The sequence below is a fragment of the Chelonus insularis genome, unplaced genomic scaffold (genome assembly GCF_013357705.1).
Source record: "Chelonus insularis isolate UGA/USDA-ARS -01 unplaced genomic scaffold, ASM1335770v1 contig_42_pilon, whole genome shotgun sequence".
Lineage (NCBI taxonomy): Eukaryota > Metazoa > Arthropoda > Insecta > Hymenoptera > Braconidae > Chelonus > Chelonus insularis.
Window position 1 is genome coordinate 340,750 of NW_023276578.1, and position 20,325 is coordinate 361,074.

The window sequence follows — 20,325 nt, forward strand, 5'->3', positions numbered from 1 at the left end:
TCAATGCATGATCATTCAAGCAAAATTTCAACTCATTGTGTTTATTGCTATAAAATGAATCCTTTTATCAATTTATTTTTAAAAAGTTTCAATTATTAGATGAAAATTTATTTTTCTGTAGATAAATTGGGATTAATATTTGAAATGTTATAAATCTATTAGTAAAAATTTTTATTAAAGTTCTAAATCAAGCGAATAAAAGTAAAGAATCTTTTGTTTTCATCTCGACACCGCAATCTTTCAAGATTGTCTCCTAGAATTTTTTCCAATTGAACAGTCGCTATCCTTATTTTCCGATTTCATACAATCGTGCCAAATTTCTGATTTTCGGTTTCTGTTTTTCTAGAACGTGTTCAAGTTTTCGTGGCAGAAAGAAGAGAACCAAGATATTATAAGGAACATTTTGAAATCAATTTTTGCTCTTAACTGATAGAAATTAGTAAAAAAAAAAGGTAGACAACAATTACCTTTCCATAAATTAATGAAAAATGAAGAACTATTATCAAATCTCATAATTCTATATTTTCCTTTGATAAAAATCTAGATCGTAATTAAAATATGAATTTCTTTTTTTGTTTATCTACAATGCTAAGCTACAAAGCACTGGCTACAATGTAATACAACCGGAGATTATATCAGATTGCCGTCCTTTCATAGTGCAAAAGAAGAATACGAAGGAAAAAATTCAAAATAGAGAAAGGAGAATGATTATATATATATAAAAAAAAAAGTCCCAATGATTCCTCGTCCTGGAAAATCGCTTGAAAGCAGCGGTTCTCCCAGGCTCTTGAACTTAGTTTCAGTGAGGCAGATGTGGAACGGGTGAGGATAATGCCAGGGCTAATACTCAGACCGGAAGGTACCGATAGGGGTATTGAATCGATTGAGGATAAATTCTCCTGTAGTAAAGATGCAGTGGAGAGAGCATGAACTGAGGGAGATTGGTCTATAAACGATTTTGGTAGAAAGGAATAGCTAATATCGGCCAAAATATTAAGTAAAATATGAAAAAAAAATTATTTACAAATCATAAATGGTATCAGTGTATCGAGAAGAGTATTAAGGGAAGAAAAATAGAGATATAAATAATTTTGGTGTTCACTTCAGTATGATATAAACGTTAATTGAAGGTTATCATTGCGGATTTCAGTTATAGAAAATTTCCGATTGTTGTATTGGTCGACCTAAATTCTCGGTTACGCAATAACTACCACGGAATTTGTACAATGTCTATATTTGTATTGTGCACGAACTCGACGGAGAGTAACACTCTGGATGCAATTTAGTTGGCACCGTTGGGATGCATTGGATTATAGACCGTGCATGCACACAATAGTTGCACGGTTGATCGCTTAAATCTCATTCGACTAGGTGTGATAGTTTGGTGCTAATCTTATTTTGTGTAAACTCCAAAATGTCATTTATTACTTTAACTATTGAATGAGAGCTCAATCAACTAATATTCAGCACTAATTGTTAGCAAAAATGCAAAACATACAAACAAGAGGGGATTAATTTGAAAAGAAAAAAAAAACACAAACGAATTGTCGTTAAAAGTAGGATTTGCATTTTTTTTTCTTGATGAAAAAATATGAAAGGAAGGAAGGAAAAAAGGAAGAAAAACCTTCTGGTGTATTGATATCAAATATATTTTCTAGTTTGTTGTATGAGAATGAAAAAATTACCTCTGGAACTTGCGAAAAAATAAAGAGAGAGGAGAAACAAAGTGCGACCGAAGGGATTAATGGTTATTTAGTAGTTTAGACTGGTGGTAGTAACGGAACAAAGGAGCTTTTTCACTTTGTTCTGCGTTACTTTTGTTGAAAATTTATTCGTTAAAAAAATGTGTCATTTTTTATCCTATATAGACTATCTTTGTATATTTTTCAATTTATATTGAATATACAAGACATATAAATTTATTAAACTACAAAATGAGTCAAAACATAAATACAGAAACTTTTATTTAATCGAAAACACTATGTGCTTTTATTTTTTATGTACATTTGTAAATATCATATCGATAAATTGCCGAAAATAAACATTGTTGACTTGGCTTTTACATTCTATATTTCTCTATTGAGATTAAAAATAATTCGACTTTTATTACTTTTCATTTATTTAGATTACTCATGACTCTTGTTGGGTTCACTTTCAAAATGATATACATAAAAATGAAAAATGATTGGAGAGAAAATTCTGTACGGAATAAAATAAAAGAAATTCTTGATGGATCTTCTATGAGAGCTGCACTTGATGAGAAATGATTTCATATTGAATTCAGTCTAGCATTTAGGGTGTTTTTTTTCTCGTGAAATTGTTCGTTTTTACGCTCATGTTTCCACGATCGTTAAAAAATTAGAACAGGTAAAGAGCATTGATGTTTTTTTTTATTTTATTTGTAGATAACTTAAAATAAAATTCGATGGCAACTTTAGCGATGAAAACAAGAATAGACTGCTGGTATTGATTACTCGTAATTCTTTACTGAAACGAATAAAATTCTATGGTAGTATTTCGAATAAAAATATTACTGTGGGTAAATTAAATTACGACTAAAATTGTTTTGTCATTTTTTTACAATATGATTATAAAAATCGATAGAAGAATTGACTTTTACATTCTTAATAAATGGCTTTAGTTTCAAACAGAATTAATTATAGGAAATATTTAAAAATGTTCAAACATATTCAATTAATAATTATAGTAATTAAAAAAGTATACATAGATGATTGGTTGGTAACAACAATTTTATATATTTTTCGTTTCTAAAGTTTTAAAATATATCTCTTAATCGCATATTACATTATATTTTTCCAATGAGTACCGATTAATGGCTTATTTCTGCAAAGCCTTTAATTCCTGTTCACTGCAGAATTTATCGAAAAAATATGCAAAAGTTCATTTTTTTAATTGTGTCCGAACAAAGCTTGATTATTCTACTATCGAAAACAATTTCTGGTGGAATAAATCGACCTTAGTCTGCTATTGAAGTTATTTTAATTTTTTTTATGTACTCATAATTTTAATCTTAAATAAATGGAATATTAATTAATTAAATTTGAAATTCAATGTTGAGTTTTCTTAACTATAAAAAGAAAAAAAAATGCAGTTTAAAATGGAAGATAATTAATTAAAATATGATAGCACAAAAAATAGCACTCAGATGAAATACTCTAAACATTCAGTAAATTACTAAACGTGGCAGCTAGATTGGCAACCTCTTGTAAAATTTTAGTGGTTTCTTCCTCTTCAGTAGTATAATAAACCTGGCGTAAGCCGAAACTTGCACTGAGTGAAATTAAATCAGTGTCAATCAAAATAATAGTATATTTACAACTTCGCAGCTGAAATTATTAGAATTATTGTGGTATTATGATGAATGTACCGTTAAACTAAAGTTATACGACAAGTACATATGTACAGCTTGGTGTCATCTAATTATATAAAGCTTCGTTAATGAAACAAGATTAAATTTACACTAGAGTGAATTACGAGTGCTGTTTCGTACTCTCAAAGCACTTAGATGCAAATCGACGGGACATCGTCATGATTAAAAGACAAGTGTTTTAGATGCGAAATAATTTCATTATCATTATCACATTATCTAGAACTGAAGAAGGAGAATGGAAAATCAATGCACATCGAATGTCGTTTCCTCACAGTTAGTGTTTGAATCGTTTCCAGAAAATCAGATAGAGAAATGGAGTATGGTGAAGTCAAAACTACTTTAGTGATAGGAGAGGGAGGGGTTTTAATATGCACAGAAAATTACTAGAGTACTCTTAGGCTAGACGTAAAGTTAAGCAAACTTGATACTCTGTATGAGTCTGTAGTCAATTTTAGAGAGACTTCAGGTTAATGTTAAATTAAAAGCCATCCTCAGTTATGAATGTCTGTTATTTCAAAGTAGGAATAACTATTTTTTACCCTCTGTTAATGACCGCGTTTATTGTCACGTGATTTTTAAATGTCTGCAGAAGTTTGTATGTAAAATGGAAATTTTTCAATCAAGAAAGTCGATTTTAAAATATGAGAGATGATTTTTTTATTATTATTGTGAAATAAATTGATCAACAGAATCTCACTTTAGATGTAAATTTGTGAAAAATAAGTAACATAATAACAAAAACTGTTGTTGTGAAAAGATTATTTTCTAAGAGAAAAATTGAAAAATATTTTTCTACCGATTTCATTTACTCACGGAGTAGATTGTTACTTAAAAATTACTTTTTAGAAAGATATAAGATTTACTTTACGGTAAATCAACTGTGGGAAGCAACGAACGCGGTGTAGTAGAGAGTAGGGTAATGTAGCCATATCAAGTAATTACGTTCTCTACCTTTCATTTTTTATTTTATTACTCCAAGCTTTGAAAAAAAAATAATTCACCATAAAGAAATATTTTTCAATTATTATACTAAACGATAATACACTAAATGCATAGATCACATTTTTCAATTTCTCTATAGCTTTTAACTTGCATTGCAGCGATTTTTATTTCATGAAGAAAAGTCAACCTCGCAAAAAAAATATTTAAAAAATTGTATTTTAAAAAATATTTTTGAATGTAACAATGGGCCGATCAAATATTTGTATGGATGATATTAAAATATAAAATAAAATGCATCAAAATTACACTTACAATTTAATTAATGAACGAATTCCTTATATAATTATTTATTTACTTATATAACATGTTCTTAACAAATTTCTTCATGCGAGCAATTTTACTTGAATCAGTGTAATTTCTACTCTCTTCAATTTTATCAATGACTTCAGTGCCTATTAGGCCACTGATTTCCTAAATAACTTGATGAGCACAAAAAAAATCAGTCAATAGTCACTAATAGATTTTAAGAGAGCCCATAAACAAACCTTTATCCAAAAGATATTTTTTTAATTTCTATTTGCATTGCTCTTCTTCCTTGGATAATTGAAAAAAAAATTCCCTTGTACCTAAGTAAGAAAAAAATACTTATGATTTTCAAACAAATAAATATACTCTCATTTCCAGTTATTTTACTGTTTTTTTTGTTTTTTTTTTTTTAAATTCTTGCTAATAACTTTTTATCTTACAATTAGGAGGAGTTCATAAGAAGGAGAATAAAAATTAAATAACATTAAAATAAAAATTATGGAGAAGAAACCCATTGAAGAGGCATAGAGTAGGATTTAAAATTGTTGATGAATACAAGAGAAGTCCTATAAGATAGGAGACAATAGAAAAATAATTTAAAATACTATGGCATTACACTTAAGTTTCAGCACAAATTTCCGGATATCTCACAATTTACAATTTACCGTATGCATTGTTATTCCGTCAGCAGTGGCAAAATTCGAAACGGAAGTAGCTCGTAAAAGCTCTGTCATGAAAGTTTTATGTGCTGCGCAGTATATTATTGACATTACGGCAAAATTATTATTATCGTTCGTCATAAAGTCCTAACGTTACACTTCCACTATTACCATACATTCAAAGTATTTATGTATAATTTCTCATAAACCAAAAACTGTCAATTAGAGTAAGTAATGGGGAAATGTTTTTAATTATTTATAATTAACTAGTGTAAGTAGAGGAAATTTTTTCTTTGAATTTTGTAATATAATAGACCATAGGAAAATGAATATCAAACAGTTGTTTGATGTTTGAAAAATTTAATAACGCTTTTTTTTGTTCTAAAAGTTTGCATTTTCCATAATCTGTTACGTAATTATCCATCATGAGTGTAATTTCAACGAATAGAAATTGTTAGCATAAAAATCTAATATATACTGCTGAAGAAACTAATTTTATCATTCACATAAACATCATAACATACTGTTATCACATATCATGTTGGAAATGTTAGCGTTATAATTAAACTTTTAATTAAATTAGTGCAAAATAGAAATGATGAATGTGTGGTAAAAATGATTTTTTTGAAACTTTATTCAAATTTGTATTATTAAAGCAAGCATGAAAAAAATTTCTAGTGCAGAAAATCTAAAGAATTCTTGCTAGAGATGCTGTAAGATTTTATAATAAATTTTTCAAGGCTGTATACATTGGACTCAGTGAATTTCACGCAAGATTCTCCATCGTCTCGAAATTCACTGATAATAAATCACAAGACGTCTAAATTCCACATAAGCCTTTTCTCTCTGATGTTTCTTTTATTATCATTATATCGCTACGTTGAGAAAAAGAATAAATAAAATAAGTATTATTTCTTAACGTTTATACAATAAATAAAATTTATCAGTCTGATTTCCAATAGATGCTGAAATCGGGATTTTTTTTTGAAGAGTTTCAAATGAGAATATTGTTTAACAAGTATACTTGAATAGAAAATCATCAAGAGTAACCTGCCCGAGGCGTAAAAATTGAACTTATTTTGATCTTATTCACCCTGCTTCAACATTTAATTTCAGTTTGAAATCATGAACCTGCAGGTTCATTTTATATAATAAAAATTGCGCTAACTTTAAACTGATAACCCTGCATAATTCCACTTTCAGGGCTTAAGGTTCAACTTAGGTTATTCATTTTTAGGAACTAGTTTTGAAACTACTTTGGCCCTAACAAACCTGAATCCAAACTACTTACATTCTATTATCCTGAAAATGAATCATCTAAGTCCCCTGAAAGTGGAATTATGCAGGTTTACCAGTTTAAAGTTAGCGCAATTTTTATTATATAAAATGAACCTGCAGGTTCATGATTTCAAACTGAAATTAAATGTTGAAGCAGGGTGAATAAGATCAAAATAAGTTCAATTTTTACGCCTCGGGTGAAGACCTTTTCAGAAATGCCTGAAGTTTGAAATAACTCTTATCAAAAACATCAGTCCTAATAAAAACATAACACACTGATTATGCTATTCCATGGGATTTAAATAGAACTGTGTTATTATGAAAATTTTACTTAAAAATGAGTGAGATTTTAAGATGACCTTTAAGTCAAAATGTAGCAAAATGTGTTATATATCATACTTGGTTAAGTCTGATGGCTATGATGGTAGTTTGAAATGCTCTAATATGTTTTTGCTTGAATAATTGCTTTCATGTTTCAAACATGAAGTTGATTTTTATCAACCAGCTTAAAAAGTTTTCCCATTTGAAAGTATGACATCAAAATTTCCCTAGTGTAAATGACATGTGTAGTAAAATCCTAAAAATTTATATAACAGAAAAATATCAATCGATTGATCGTTTTTATGCTTTGTTGTATTGAATATGCTTATTTTTGATAAAATAGCACTCAAATATCAAGCACCAGTTTTAATAGTAACCTTTGTTATTTTTTTAAAATTTAAAACAAAGTCAATAAAAAAGCAGGAATATTTTTAATCAAATTACACACTTTAAATAAAAGGAAAAAAATGATTGAGTTTTGTGTTCCAGTTGAGAGCTGTTTTATGCAGAACAGACTGTAATGTGATAACATAATTTGCACGTAGCAGTTCAATGTCAGAGAAAATTAGAAATGAGTGTAAAGCAAGAGTCAATGAGCAAAAAAAAGGTCCTTTCATTTCTTATTTCATTTTCTCGCCTATGAGTTTTACGTTGAGGTCAATGCTGCTGGACATTTCTAGTTACGAGCTGGGGCATGTACTATCGATCCCCTTTGCAATGAACTCCAATTGACAACGGAAACCATCACCATAGAGCATAGAATGTGGATTTCCTTGCTTTTCTCTGGAAGCTCTTTTTTATATGGAATCAAGTCCTCTTAAGCTAGAAGTAGTATGATCTCCTGATTAGTAAATTTTCTCGACTAAATTGAGCGTATTATGTGCAAAAACTCATTAGGCCACAAGGATTTCCAGGCTAGTTCCTGCTTCAGCTGTAGAAAGAAGATGAAAAATGACTTGAACGCTGATTTCACTCCTCTTAGTCGTTCTGTAAAAACCTATCTCAGATTTTCATTCTTTTTATCTTCCTCTTCATTTTTTCCTCCCAGATTTCTTTTATCAAAGTACCAAGGAAAACTTTGTCACTTGCTGTGCAAAAAGTAAATTTAATTTTCTACAAAATTTTACTAAACTTATTTCATTCATTCTCATAGAGTTCATTTATCATTCAAAATTATTAACGATATTACATCATTAATAGTTTAGCAAGTAAATAAAGACAAAAAAGTCGTTTCAAGTTATATATAAAGTTTTAATGAACCTAAGAAGCGAATTTTCATGAAAAAAATCTTTAAATAACTATCAAGATATTCATGATTTTATGGTCAACTGGAAAATATGAACTCAAGTAAGCCTTTTATTTATAAAGTTTCAGTGTATGAATTTCTACATCCATATGCTCATCACTCACATGATTAACAGCAGTCACAAACGTAGAATTTAATCTGCCGTAAAATGCGGTTACGATTTGGTGGCTTCGTTCCGCTTGGAAACAGTGAGAGTTAGCTTGACTTGGATAATTTATAACATTATCCCAATGAAATCCACCTCAAATCAATTCAAGTTAAATAATCAAACATATACAATCACGCAAATATAATTCTCTCTCCAATGTATTATTATTATTTACTTATTGTTTTTTTATGTTGATTATTTAGTATTATTAATTTCATCCGTAGCATCATTAGAGAAATTAATGTTCATGTAGGTATAACATACTTCCTTGATGTTTATTCGTTAGCATAGGGCTTTTTGAAAGGAACCTTTCGTCAACTGCCCGTATAAAAAAATGTTGTGGGACTATGAAAAACGTTTGGGAGATGAAATTTTTGTTTTTAATTTTTACATAATGAAATTAGTGAAATAATGACATATTGGCGAAAAACTGTAAGACACGAAAATGAGCATAACTTCTATGCTAATGATGCTAAGGGGTTGATCGAGGGCTTATATAAAAGATCTTGACAAAAGGAAAATAGTCGATGTAGTGAAAATTATATTTGGCGCATAATTCATGCAAAAATTTAAGCAAGTTCCCGTTTTACCCCATTTTAAGAGCGAAATAATTGATTTTTCGTATGTTTGACCAGATTCCGTATTTCTACGCATTGAGACGAAGAGAATGAGTCCTCGATCATCAAAATCGGACAACTTTGATTTTTCGACCCCAAAAAATGGCAAGTGGTACCCCTTTCCATTTTTTTTGGCCAAAAAATAAAGGTACTCCGATTTTCAAGTTTGACCACTCATTCTCTTCGTCTTGATGCCTAGAAATACGGAATCGGGGCACAGCCCGGGAAAATTCAGTTTAACACCCTCAAATAGGGGTAAAACTGGATACAAATTACGAATCATCATCCCCCTGACTTCGAACCCTTATAGCTCATGAACGCATGGTCCAAAACCTGATTTTAGGGACTTTTTGAAAACCTTAAACTCCAAGCTAAACCCTCATATCCACAAAAAATGTCTTTCACCCTTAAAATCGCTAAAATATAAAAAAATCACATTCTCGTGGGAAGTTGCCAATTATTTTGGCAATTTTGAGGGTGAAATAAATTTTTTAAACGTTCTTTATGGGTATGTATCTTCAGCTTAGATTCTAAAGTTTCCAAATACTCCTCAAAAATTATCATTAGATGACTCGTATGAGAGTTATAGAGGTCCAAACTCAAGTAGGGGTCAAAAAATTACTTATTCTTTGACTTTGAATCTTCATAACTCGTCGAGAAATTAATAAACGATTATTTTTGAGGTTTGAAACAAACGACTTTTTGTTTAGCTTGGAGTTTAAGGTTTTCAAAAAGTCCCTAAAATCAGGTTTTGGACCATGCGTTCATGAGTTATAAAGGTTCGAAGTCAGGGGGATGATGATTCGTAATTTGTATCCAGTTTTACCCCTATTTGAGGGTGTTAAACTGAATTTTCCCGGGCTGTGCCCCGATTCCGTATTTCTACACATCAAGACGAAGAGAATGAGTGGTCAAACTTGAAAATCGGAGTACCTTTATTTTTTGGCCAAAAAAAATGGAAAGGGGTACCACTTGCCATTTTTTGGGGTCGAAAAATCAAAGTTGTCCGATTTTGATGATCGAGGACTCATTCTCTTCGTCTCAATGCGTAGAAATACGGAATCTGGTCAAACATACGAAAAATCAATTATTTCGCTCTTAAAATGGGGTAAAACGGGAACTTGCTTAAATTTTTGCATGAATTATGCGCCAAATATAATTTTCACTACATCGACTATTTTCCTTTCGTCAAGATCTTTTATATGAGCCCTCGATCAACCCCTTAGCATCATTAGCATAGAAGTTATGCTCATTTTCGTGTCTTACAGTTTTTCGCCAATATGTCATTATTTCACTAATTTCATTATGTAAAAATTAAAAACAAAAATTTCATCTCCCAAACGTTTTTCATAGTCTCACGAGGGGAACGTCGGGGAACGAAATTTTTGTATACGGGTGGTCGTGACCTACGACTGCGATGACCTCTTTGATGGATTGCCTTCGGGGTTTTAACAAGATCTTCGTCCAAGAACGCTCAAGCGTGTAAAGTCAATCAATGTCTTCTATTCACTTGAAAGAGTTGCATTTTCCTATAGTTATTTGGAAATAATATCAATGAAAAAAAGATACATCACGTTTCTATTGATTGAATTCAAATGATCGTTGCAATTTAAAAAGGTCACAAAAGTTTAGCTTTTTTTTCATTTCATACATGAAATGAAGCAAACCTATTCACTAATTCCATCATCACAATTATTAAATTAATTTGTTCGCCTTTTTTTCTGGTTTTTAGCTTATTTATATTGATGAAAAAAGTTGAAGTAATTCCAAATGTATACTTTCAATTACGAAATAAAATTTTAAGTTGATAATTTCAAGAGTTTCTTTAAGAAAATCTTGATAATAACTCTCCTTAATCCACTAGATGCACACCTCACTTAAACGAAGTTAAAACCTCTAGAATAAAAATAAAAAAACATAATCAGTTAATTCAATTCGTAAAAAGAGAAATAATTAGAAATCCAAAATTAGTGAATAAATCGGTAGATGTTAAAATATTGTTGGATAAATGAGATCACAAATGATAGCGGTGGAAACAGAATGGGAAAAACGGAAAGATAAAGCACCCGGTTAATTGCAGCACTAAAGATTTTTCTCCTTCTCTTGGTTCTCTCGTTTCTCAACTGGTTCTTTAAAAGGTCGAGATTCACGGGTTTTTGATCAGTTGCGAAGCTATCCATGTTCTAAGTAGATTTCATCTTTGATTCAACTTTTCTATACAGACAGAAGAGGAAAATGACGAGAGAAAGTTTGAACTTATGGATTTGATTTTACAAAATAATGAGAGGATTAAGGCAGTTCAAGTGCTGCACTGATTATTTTATATTCTATCTGAGAAATTATAAATCTTCTTACAATAAAAAAAAAAGAAAAATGAAAAAAACATTTATATCTATATTTACTTTCCTTTTTAGTAAATTGCACACAGTGAATTGTCAGCTCTCAGTAATAAATTATTGCCTCGAGGGATGATGAAAAATCGGACGGTACTTTTAGCATCTTACTGACAAATTATGATATTATCATGAATAAGAAAATAACACTGTCATGGAAAAACCACCAACGTCATGAAAGGTATAAATTACTACTATATCGAGAATGACTGTAATTAGCTGAGAAATGGGATCACAAGGTGTAATTTTGCAACCTTTTATGCATTCATGCATAAGAAGCACATAAGAATGCACATAATTTTCATTAAAATGTGCTGCAGCAAAACTTTTTTTTTTTTACATGAAGTTGTTAGAGAAGAAAATTTATAAGTTTACTATTTTGACGTTTATATAAAAGTTACAGAATTTTTTTTATATGTAATACGAAATAAATTAACCAACAAAAAATTTTCTTTCGATTACATTCTTTTTATTAATTAATTAAATAACTAATATAAAAATAGATTTTGTTTCAAATAGGTACAAAAAACAATCAAGTTATTTATTGCGAAGAATTAGGAAATAAAAAAGGTAATAAAATTTTAAGAAGAAGAATTTGAGTTAAATGAGTTAAAAGAAAAAATAAAATTAGAGCCATCGATTCAGAAATTACCTTACATCATTAAATACAAAATGTTTTAACAAATTTCCTTAAATTTCCGACTAATTCTTCTGATAAATTATAATCATAATCTCACTCCTTTGGTAGTAATTTATTTCCTGAAAATTACTGATTAAGTTTTTGGGCCATTAATTTTATGTGGCGGAAAAAAATAAAATATTTTCTACCTTATATTTCCGTCTATATTTCTTTTTTTCTATATTTTTCCAAGGCACTAGGTCACCCTTGTCTCCTCCTGTCTTTCTCACTCTTGTTAACTCTATAGATCCTCTTGTTTTTGTCTCTACCTCAGTAGATTAGACATTGTCACAGGCTTTGTCGCTTGAAAGCGAGAAAGAACATGGTCAATGCAGTAGAATAAGCTTCATTGGAAGTTTCCAATAAACGTGACAATCCGTGTCCACCAATCATTGACTGATCTCGCGAAATACACGATATATGTTGCTACTATTTTGTGATCCTCACGTTTGCCTTTTTTCATTTGTCAATTGCTCCCGCTGTGCGATAGCTTTTCACTAGACTTGCTTTTTATATTTTCTATAAAAACATATATATATAATAAAAGAACAAAATACATTTTTTTAGTAAATGAATTTTATTTTATCCTTTTAAATTTATTAAATTTTGAGTGGCTTTATATTTCACATAAAAACATGATAAAATATTTCTACAATAGATATACCATTGAAGAAATTCAAAAAATAAACGAGTTTTTAATATTTATTATCAATTTTATTTTATTTCATATTTAAACTCTTTCCAATTTGATGTTATGGCAAATTTTATTTTTTATTATCCATGAAAGAACAGAAATATTGAAATAAAGGAAATATTTATATTTGTTAGTCTTTCAAGCGGTTCCTTGATGAGATTAAAAGAGGAATTCAGTGTCGATTTACTTGGTTATTCAGAGTAAATGAGAAAAAAATGTAAAAAGGGAGTTCGTGAATAAAGATAATGTTTAAGAAGGTGTAGAATGCCTCTTAAGTACTTAAGGGGATGGTTGAAGAGGCTGCATTCGAGATTTTTTTCGTCTATCTTTACAAGATCATGATTGTAAAAAGCAGTTGCTTCACGTTTGATCGAATAATCTGCCATTTTCCTCCAACTTATTTTCCTTGCTCCCATCGATTTTTTCATCTTATTAAATGCCTGTCTTATCCGTATGGCTTTTATCCTCTATTCCATGCTTGATATTACCCGACGCCTGAATTTACTCCATCAATTTCCGCAAAAAAAAATTCGATGAATTTTCAAACGAGTTCATTCGCTTCAGGGTACGAAACGACAACGAGAAAACGTGGGACTTGAATACTGGTGGAAATCGATATAGCCTTGTTCAACATTCTTCCTCTCTTTTTGTATTTTGTTCCTGTGTTTCCTCAATGTTTGTTGACTATGTTCAAGTAGGTAGATCACATAAGATCGCAAATTCTTCTCTTCTATTTGGTATTTTATTTTTTATTCCATTCCTCAATACCTATCAGAAACAATCACTGAATTATATTCTCCAACTAACATTTATCATTATATTTCTCTACATTACATCAGCATTGAGAAGAGAAGATAAAATCAAGTTAACAATGAGGTTAAATTGGAAAATTTTTAAGCTAATTTTATCTTTGTATTTAACTTGAGATGAAAATGAAGGAAGAAAAATTATTACAAGTGTTTACTATAATTAAGTTAAATAAATAAAGTTGATGAGAAGGACTTAGCAATTCAATGTGTCAATCTTGTGCTAACGAGGTGAACTGATATCTGTATTGTTTCATCATGACACTTTTAATTGGATAATAATAGTCATAAAAGTCTAGTCAATCATCTTATCACTCTAGAAGAATTAAAGTTGTTCAATCATTTGGTCAAAATTCAAAGTTTAAAAATAAAAATTGTTTAACGAAAGAAAACATACTTAAAAAAGTGAATGTCTTATTTGCTGAATTTTTCTACTTAGCTTAGAGCAATTTTATTTGTTAAATTTGTAAAAAATAATTAAATAATTTTTCTTGTAATTTCAATTAAATATCATTACTCTTTGAATGATACTATTATTTATGATCCGACCCCCAATAAAAGGTAAACTACATTTACGCTCTTTAGCTGTTGATTAATGCTAACAATAATAATTAAGTTGGTTGATAAAACTATAAAATACATTGACATTGCCGAAATGAATGGATAAACGTTATTAATTAAAGTCAAATGAGTTATGCAAATGAACAAATATTTATTGTTAACAAAGGAATAATTAATAGAAATTCAATTCTATTAATTAATAACTGGTGAAAAGTATTAATGCCTGAACACCAAGTACTTTGCTATTGTATAAGTAACATATGACAAAGCAAATGATTTTACCACAGATTAGTTCGTCATAATTCTGCATATTGAGTGGACGTCATTTGACTGATTAATTTGATCTATAATCTATAACGACACAAAAACACTACGTGAAGGGAATAATAACATTTTGGCTTAATCAAGTAATGGAATTTTTTTATCTTCACTTATAAAATCTATTAATAATTCATATATTTTTTTGGAAGTCTGATTCTCAAGAGTTCTGAGATGAGAAGAAAAGAATTTTTCTCCAACTTGAAGAATTGAATAAAAATGCTGACAAATTTTCAAGTTAAAATTTGGAATAAAAAATGTCGAATAGAAGTTTGAGAAGTAGCTATGTATAGTGACATTGGTCACAAACCAATCCACTTACGTTCACTCACAGACTGTGGAAAATACAAGATTATTGAACGGAGTATCTACGAAATCAAACTAAGCATTTCCAAGAACGAGGAATAGATAAAGCGAGTGAATAAATGGATAAAAAATTAGAAAGTGTTGGAAGAAAAGATATCCTTCGATTCGTTTATCATTTTAAATCCAACTCTGATACTCTGTCAGGGCAAATACTTTTCTTTTTTACTTGTGAAATACGAAAAGCCTGTTTGTAATCCTTCTTTCCTCACTTTAATTTTCAAAAGATTTTTAAGAAAGAAAAAAAAATCATTAGTGAAATTATTTTTTTTAATGAATAATAAATTGAAATTTAAAATATAAAATAGCATTGTACGTCTAATAATGAGATGCAAACGTACAAATCGGATTGAATTTTTTACTCCTATTTTGTACTCTTTTATTTATAAATATTCATTGAATTTTTAATACTACAATGAACAACAATAGATTCAATTTTAAATATGAAGTAAATTAAAATTTTATAGAATAATTGATTAGTAATTTTTTTTTTTAGATCAATTGAAAAATGTTTTCAAATTTAATGATTCAATTATTATTAATAGATTCTTCTAAATTCCTATATTGTAAAAATAACTTTGTTATTAAAAAAAAAGATTTTTATTAAAAATAAAACTCCCTTCAATGGCTCGAGTCCATTAAAAATCCCACTTAATTTTCAAAACTTAATTTTTTATGATTTGAGCACGTAAAAATCTAGATCTAAAGTAATGAGATGTATAAAAAGACGATGGGCATTCATTCCATTTTGTCTACTTCATGTGACAACTTTGAAAAAGAGTGCTAGTGAAGTAAGAGAAATGTATCCTCGTAGAATAAAAGTAAAGCACGATTGTATGAGGATAGACGAACCGAATGATGTAAGTAAGAATAAGAAGAAAGGGTGCTCGTAAAAGCTGAGAGAGAAAAAGTAGAGTTGAAAGAAAAGAATAAAAATAAAGAAAAAAATATCTAGACTTTGTGGGGAGGTTGAGTAGAGAAGAGAAAGCGGACAAAACAGATGAGGCGAGTCCGCAACCTGGCAAGTCAAGGTGGTCGTAGGCCACACGTGCTTCGCATTTATGATTTACGTTTATAACATGTGTGTTATAAAACTTCCACATTTGTACTAATCTTTATGAAAACGCGACGTGTGTAATCCATTTTTTACACTTTCATTTCGTCCCCTTTAAAGATTAACAACCATATCAATACCTATAACCAGGGATCCAGAATCAAAACAAGCTTTTTTATTAAAAGTCAAAAAAATCTCAGACATTTGTTTCATCAAACCCTTTGACAAGAATATTTTTCAGTCTCTTTTTTTTTGGAGCATAAAAAGAAATAAATTGTTCTCAAGAGTTTTTTTCAATTTTTTGTTCCTTTTTTTGTTTCAAAAAAGGGATAAAATCATTTAAATACTTTTTTCGAATTTAATTGGTAACTTTTTTTTTATCTAAAAATTGATTATAAACCAATGAATATAAAATATAGAAAATATGTTATGAAACAAAGTTAGAAAGAAAGAGCGTTAGAGAAATGTATACTTGCACCTATGTTCAGATTGGAATGTATATAAAACTCAATCTTTTAAATCAAATACTTTCTTTTCTTCTATTTCTTGTTTTATCCATTTTAGTTTCCGAGTTTATTTTCTTTTTTATTTCTCACGATAAGTTTTATAGTTTTTATTATGATTTCCTTCATGAAGAGCCATTAAATACTTGGCAAAATTCATTAAAATCTCAATTAAAAGTGAATTTGTAGAATTATTTTGGACTATCTACAGAGTGGTATTACCTATCTTTAGTATTTTGGGAAGTATAACAAGAAATCTGTGAGGGAATTTTTTTTATCTTTATTATCGATAACCACCCTGTGGGTTTAATTTATCTCGGCACGTCGAACAAGTTCTGGAGCGTGGATAGAGTTGGAAAAACTGGACCATTCGGTTCTGAAGGCAAGCGTTGGAAACCTCAAAGGGGGTTGAGGAATGATTATACATATATAGAGCATTCACAGAGTAGAAAATGTACTTTGGTGGATGGCATTGTCAAGAGTCCAGCGGCCAGTGCTCAGTAGTGCACTTTCAATTCACCACCCCCACGATTTGTCAGCAACAGACGGTCCTCTATTATCCTCGTAAAATATCAACACTCGATATTTCACAGGTTTTTTTAGCCAAGTTCAAAAAATTCTGATAAAGACTATTTGTTTGTGAAATCAAGCATGCATTCTTCTCTAGACTTTGAATAAATTCGTAAATAAGAATTCAAACGAAATATTTTTTTTTTTACATTTAGTTGTGTCTTGTTGCCAAGGTTTTTTACTCGACAGTTGAGGTATGTCGTCTTTCCTAAAAGAGCTGTGACGTTTTTTGACGCTGAAACATCAAAGTATGGACCACTTTTTGACGATGGATCGTCCACAGCTATTTGGTTGGAGAATTCCGAGTTTTTGCTACTGTGTAGTGCACCATAGCTTGGAATACCTGCAAAATAAAAAAATCAATCATTACTAATGTAAAACTTGGAGTACGTTTATATTAAAATATTAAAAAAATGATGATTATTTTAAATGATTTAAGAATTTAATAAATTAGCTCAAGACGTCATCATATTTCATATGCTTCAAGTCACCAACGTTCTAAATATTCAGCTCATTCTTCCTTTTCATACAATCACTTTCGTTCAGATCATTCATGCCAACTTTTTGGAAAATCTACATTAAAAATTCTAGAAATTACAATAAAAGTTATAACTGAAATTTTCATCATCACTAATTTTTGATAGTTGCTAAGTCTTTTTACTTCTTCCATGAAGGATTGAATTAATGAAAAGAAAAATGAATGAAAGATGATTTTGATAGATTCTGATGAATAAATCAAGTTATTTATCCAACTGTAAGTATTAAATTTCAATTTTCAAGCAAATTTTATCGCTGAAGTTTGAGTTTTGATCATGAACTAATTTATTAATTCAATCTTAAAGCTTATATAAGATAAATATATGTAGATCGTCTATTTGGTCGTTTGAGTTGGGAATATACTTCACGAAGATATAGAAAGAAATTCAAAGTTGGTAATTCCTGTATAAAACGATAAGTAGAAAAGTACGAGTAAGTTTATCGTATAGATATTAGGTCTGGCTGGTGTTCAATAAGTAAATTGGTTATTCGAAATAATGCTCTTACTCGCACCAAGAGCATAGACAAATCTTTGACTATACCTTGGAGACTTTAAAGCAGAAGAGTCAGAGAGAGCATGATAGAACTTTACCTATTAATCGTAGGACCGTCGGATGTACCGGATGCTCCAGGCTAGATCTATGAGCTTTTGGATAACGCTCGACTTGCTGATGTTTCCAGCAAATCTTTTCAAAGTATCTCTAGCAAATATCTCAACTTGGACATTACTCGTTGTAATGTATAAAAAACAAAGTTGCTCCATCTTATCAATTAGAAATGAGTTTCTACAAGACTCTTCTAGTGTTAATTAATGTCATTGAGTAATTAATTAAGAATAACAGTTAGGAGACTAAAAGTCAAGGTAAAAAATGAACGAATTAATTCTTAGCAGACTTGGAAACTTTTTTAAAACTAAAGAGAATAGACTTTGCATTGAATATTGTATACTTTAAGAAAAGTAAATTGTGAATAAGGTATTCTTGAATTTCTTGATGAAAGGAAACAAAACAACAAAGACTAGAAGAACATGCCCCTGGCTGGGAAATAATCTTTATCATCATCATCATCATCATCATATAGGAAGGGCTATGTTTTATGTATGCAAACATAAATGGACGTACATATTTGTTAAAGTTAGAACATACATATAAATATCATAATACAGAGGTCACCAGAACAAGCTTAAAAGCTGTATCAGTGAGTATTCCATTCTATTCACCAAGCTTTTGTCGATAAATCGACTAGACTAGGGCATCATATTTCTTTAGAGCAAAATACCTACTGGAGATTTACTACAAAATACATTTTATTCCAAACCGAAGCGGATTAATTTCCACTTTTTCTACACATTTACCATTCATCACAGTCGACTTCGATTTTTATCTTCGATCTAATCCCTTTGTCGATTGAGCTTAAATGAAAAGAAGTAATACATTGTGTGCTGTTAAGAGAAGCTCGAGAATTTATAGAAATTCGCTGTTGTAGATTTTGTGTTTTAAACATAAAATATTCATAATCAGAGCTTTTAGATCATGATTAAAATTCATGATCAGGCAGTGAATTAAATATTAATTATGATACAAATAGACTCATCGATTCCATTTGTTAATTAACGTACATCAGATCATTATTATTATCCGAAAAAGGTAGTTGTATTATAAATACAAATTATTTCATGTATTATTATTAATATTTTGATGAAACTAATTTGTAATGAGACAGAAAATCATTACAAATAGTGAGAGGAGAAATCTCGTTTTTATTTTTTAGAGGATGAAGGTAAAAGAGTTGATGGATGATATTTTTTTTGGGCCATTTGATGAAAAAATTTAATTTAAAAACTTGAAACAAATGATATAATGAAATTTTACTGAAAATTTCAAGGTATATAATGAATCTTTAATAATATATTAAATTAGTGCCACTTAATTCCTTCACAATAGTGTCAAGGTAGAATAGTGCTGGACAAAGCTTGGCTCTTGCTGCTCCAAATACTTTCTAAGTGGATCTATGGTTACCAGAAAGGTAAGTGAAAGAGACTTCGAGCTTCGTTAAATCTTTGCATAAGTATCTCTCTATTTCTACTCTGGAAAAGTCAAAGTTTGTCCAGCTTTGGGATATACTAAGGACTTCTTTCAAATAAGTTGGAGTAAAGTCCCACTTCCAGACAATTACCTGAAATAGTATTAGAAAATTTTTAAAATAAAAACATTATTAGAAGAAATAATTAAAATTTTTTTACAATGAAACTAAAAGGAGTCATTCTAAAACCAGGATATTCGAATATGTACATGAAATTAGGATAGTAATGGATACTTGATCATCCATTTGGGATAATCGATATCCTATTGGCTGAAACGGTATCCTTTTGGAAAATGAGCTTCATTGTTAATTTAATAATCATTCAGAGATTTACATTACCTCATAGATTATTACTAATATAATATGAAACTACTGGAAATTAAACACGAACCAGGTAACTGTTAAGCATCATTGGTATGCTGTATTACAGACAGCAGTAGATTGAAGTGCAAGTTGTAACTTTTCGTAGTTTGTATTGTGTGAAGCTGTATGCACATCTCTAGTATGAAATGCCTAACTATCTGTATTGTTGTTAAACTACTCAAAGTAAATTTCAACAGTCTCAATACTTTAGGTGTGTGAAACAAATATGTATATTTTGTGTTGACTTTGTTAAATTCTATTAAAGCTCTTTACGATAAACAGATCAAAGTGTTTATTTATTCATCTAGACAGATCGTTAAAAATCCTGAGTCAATAAATTTGTGCTGTTTAGTACAAGTAGTCTTTTGGGAAGTTGCCAATTATTTTGGCAATTTTAAGGGCGGAATAAATTTTTTAACGTTCTTGAAAATGAT

At 29.7% G+C, this 20,325-nt stretch overlaps 1 protein-coding gene across 8 annotated transcripts in view; it reads right to left on the reverse strand.

Moving 5' to 3' along the window:
* Positions 1–20,325, reverse strand: part of LOC118069697 (hemicentin-2-like) — a 176,535-nt gene that overhangs the window by 43,664 nt on the left and 112,546 nt on the right. For all 8 annotated transcript variants that reach the window (XM_035087987.1, XM_035087984.1, XM_035087985.1 and 5 more), the window contains one exon: positions 17,059–17,252. In XM_035087987.1, coding sequence (XP_034943878.1) covers positions 17,059–17,252 — 194 coding nt within the window. The remainder of the gene's footprint in view (positions 1–17,058; positions 17,253–20,325) is intronic.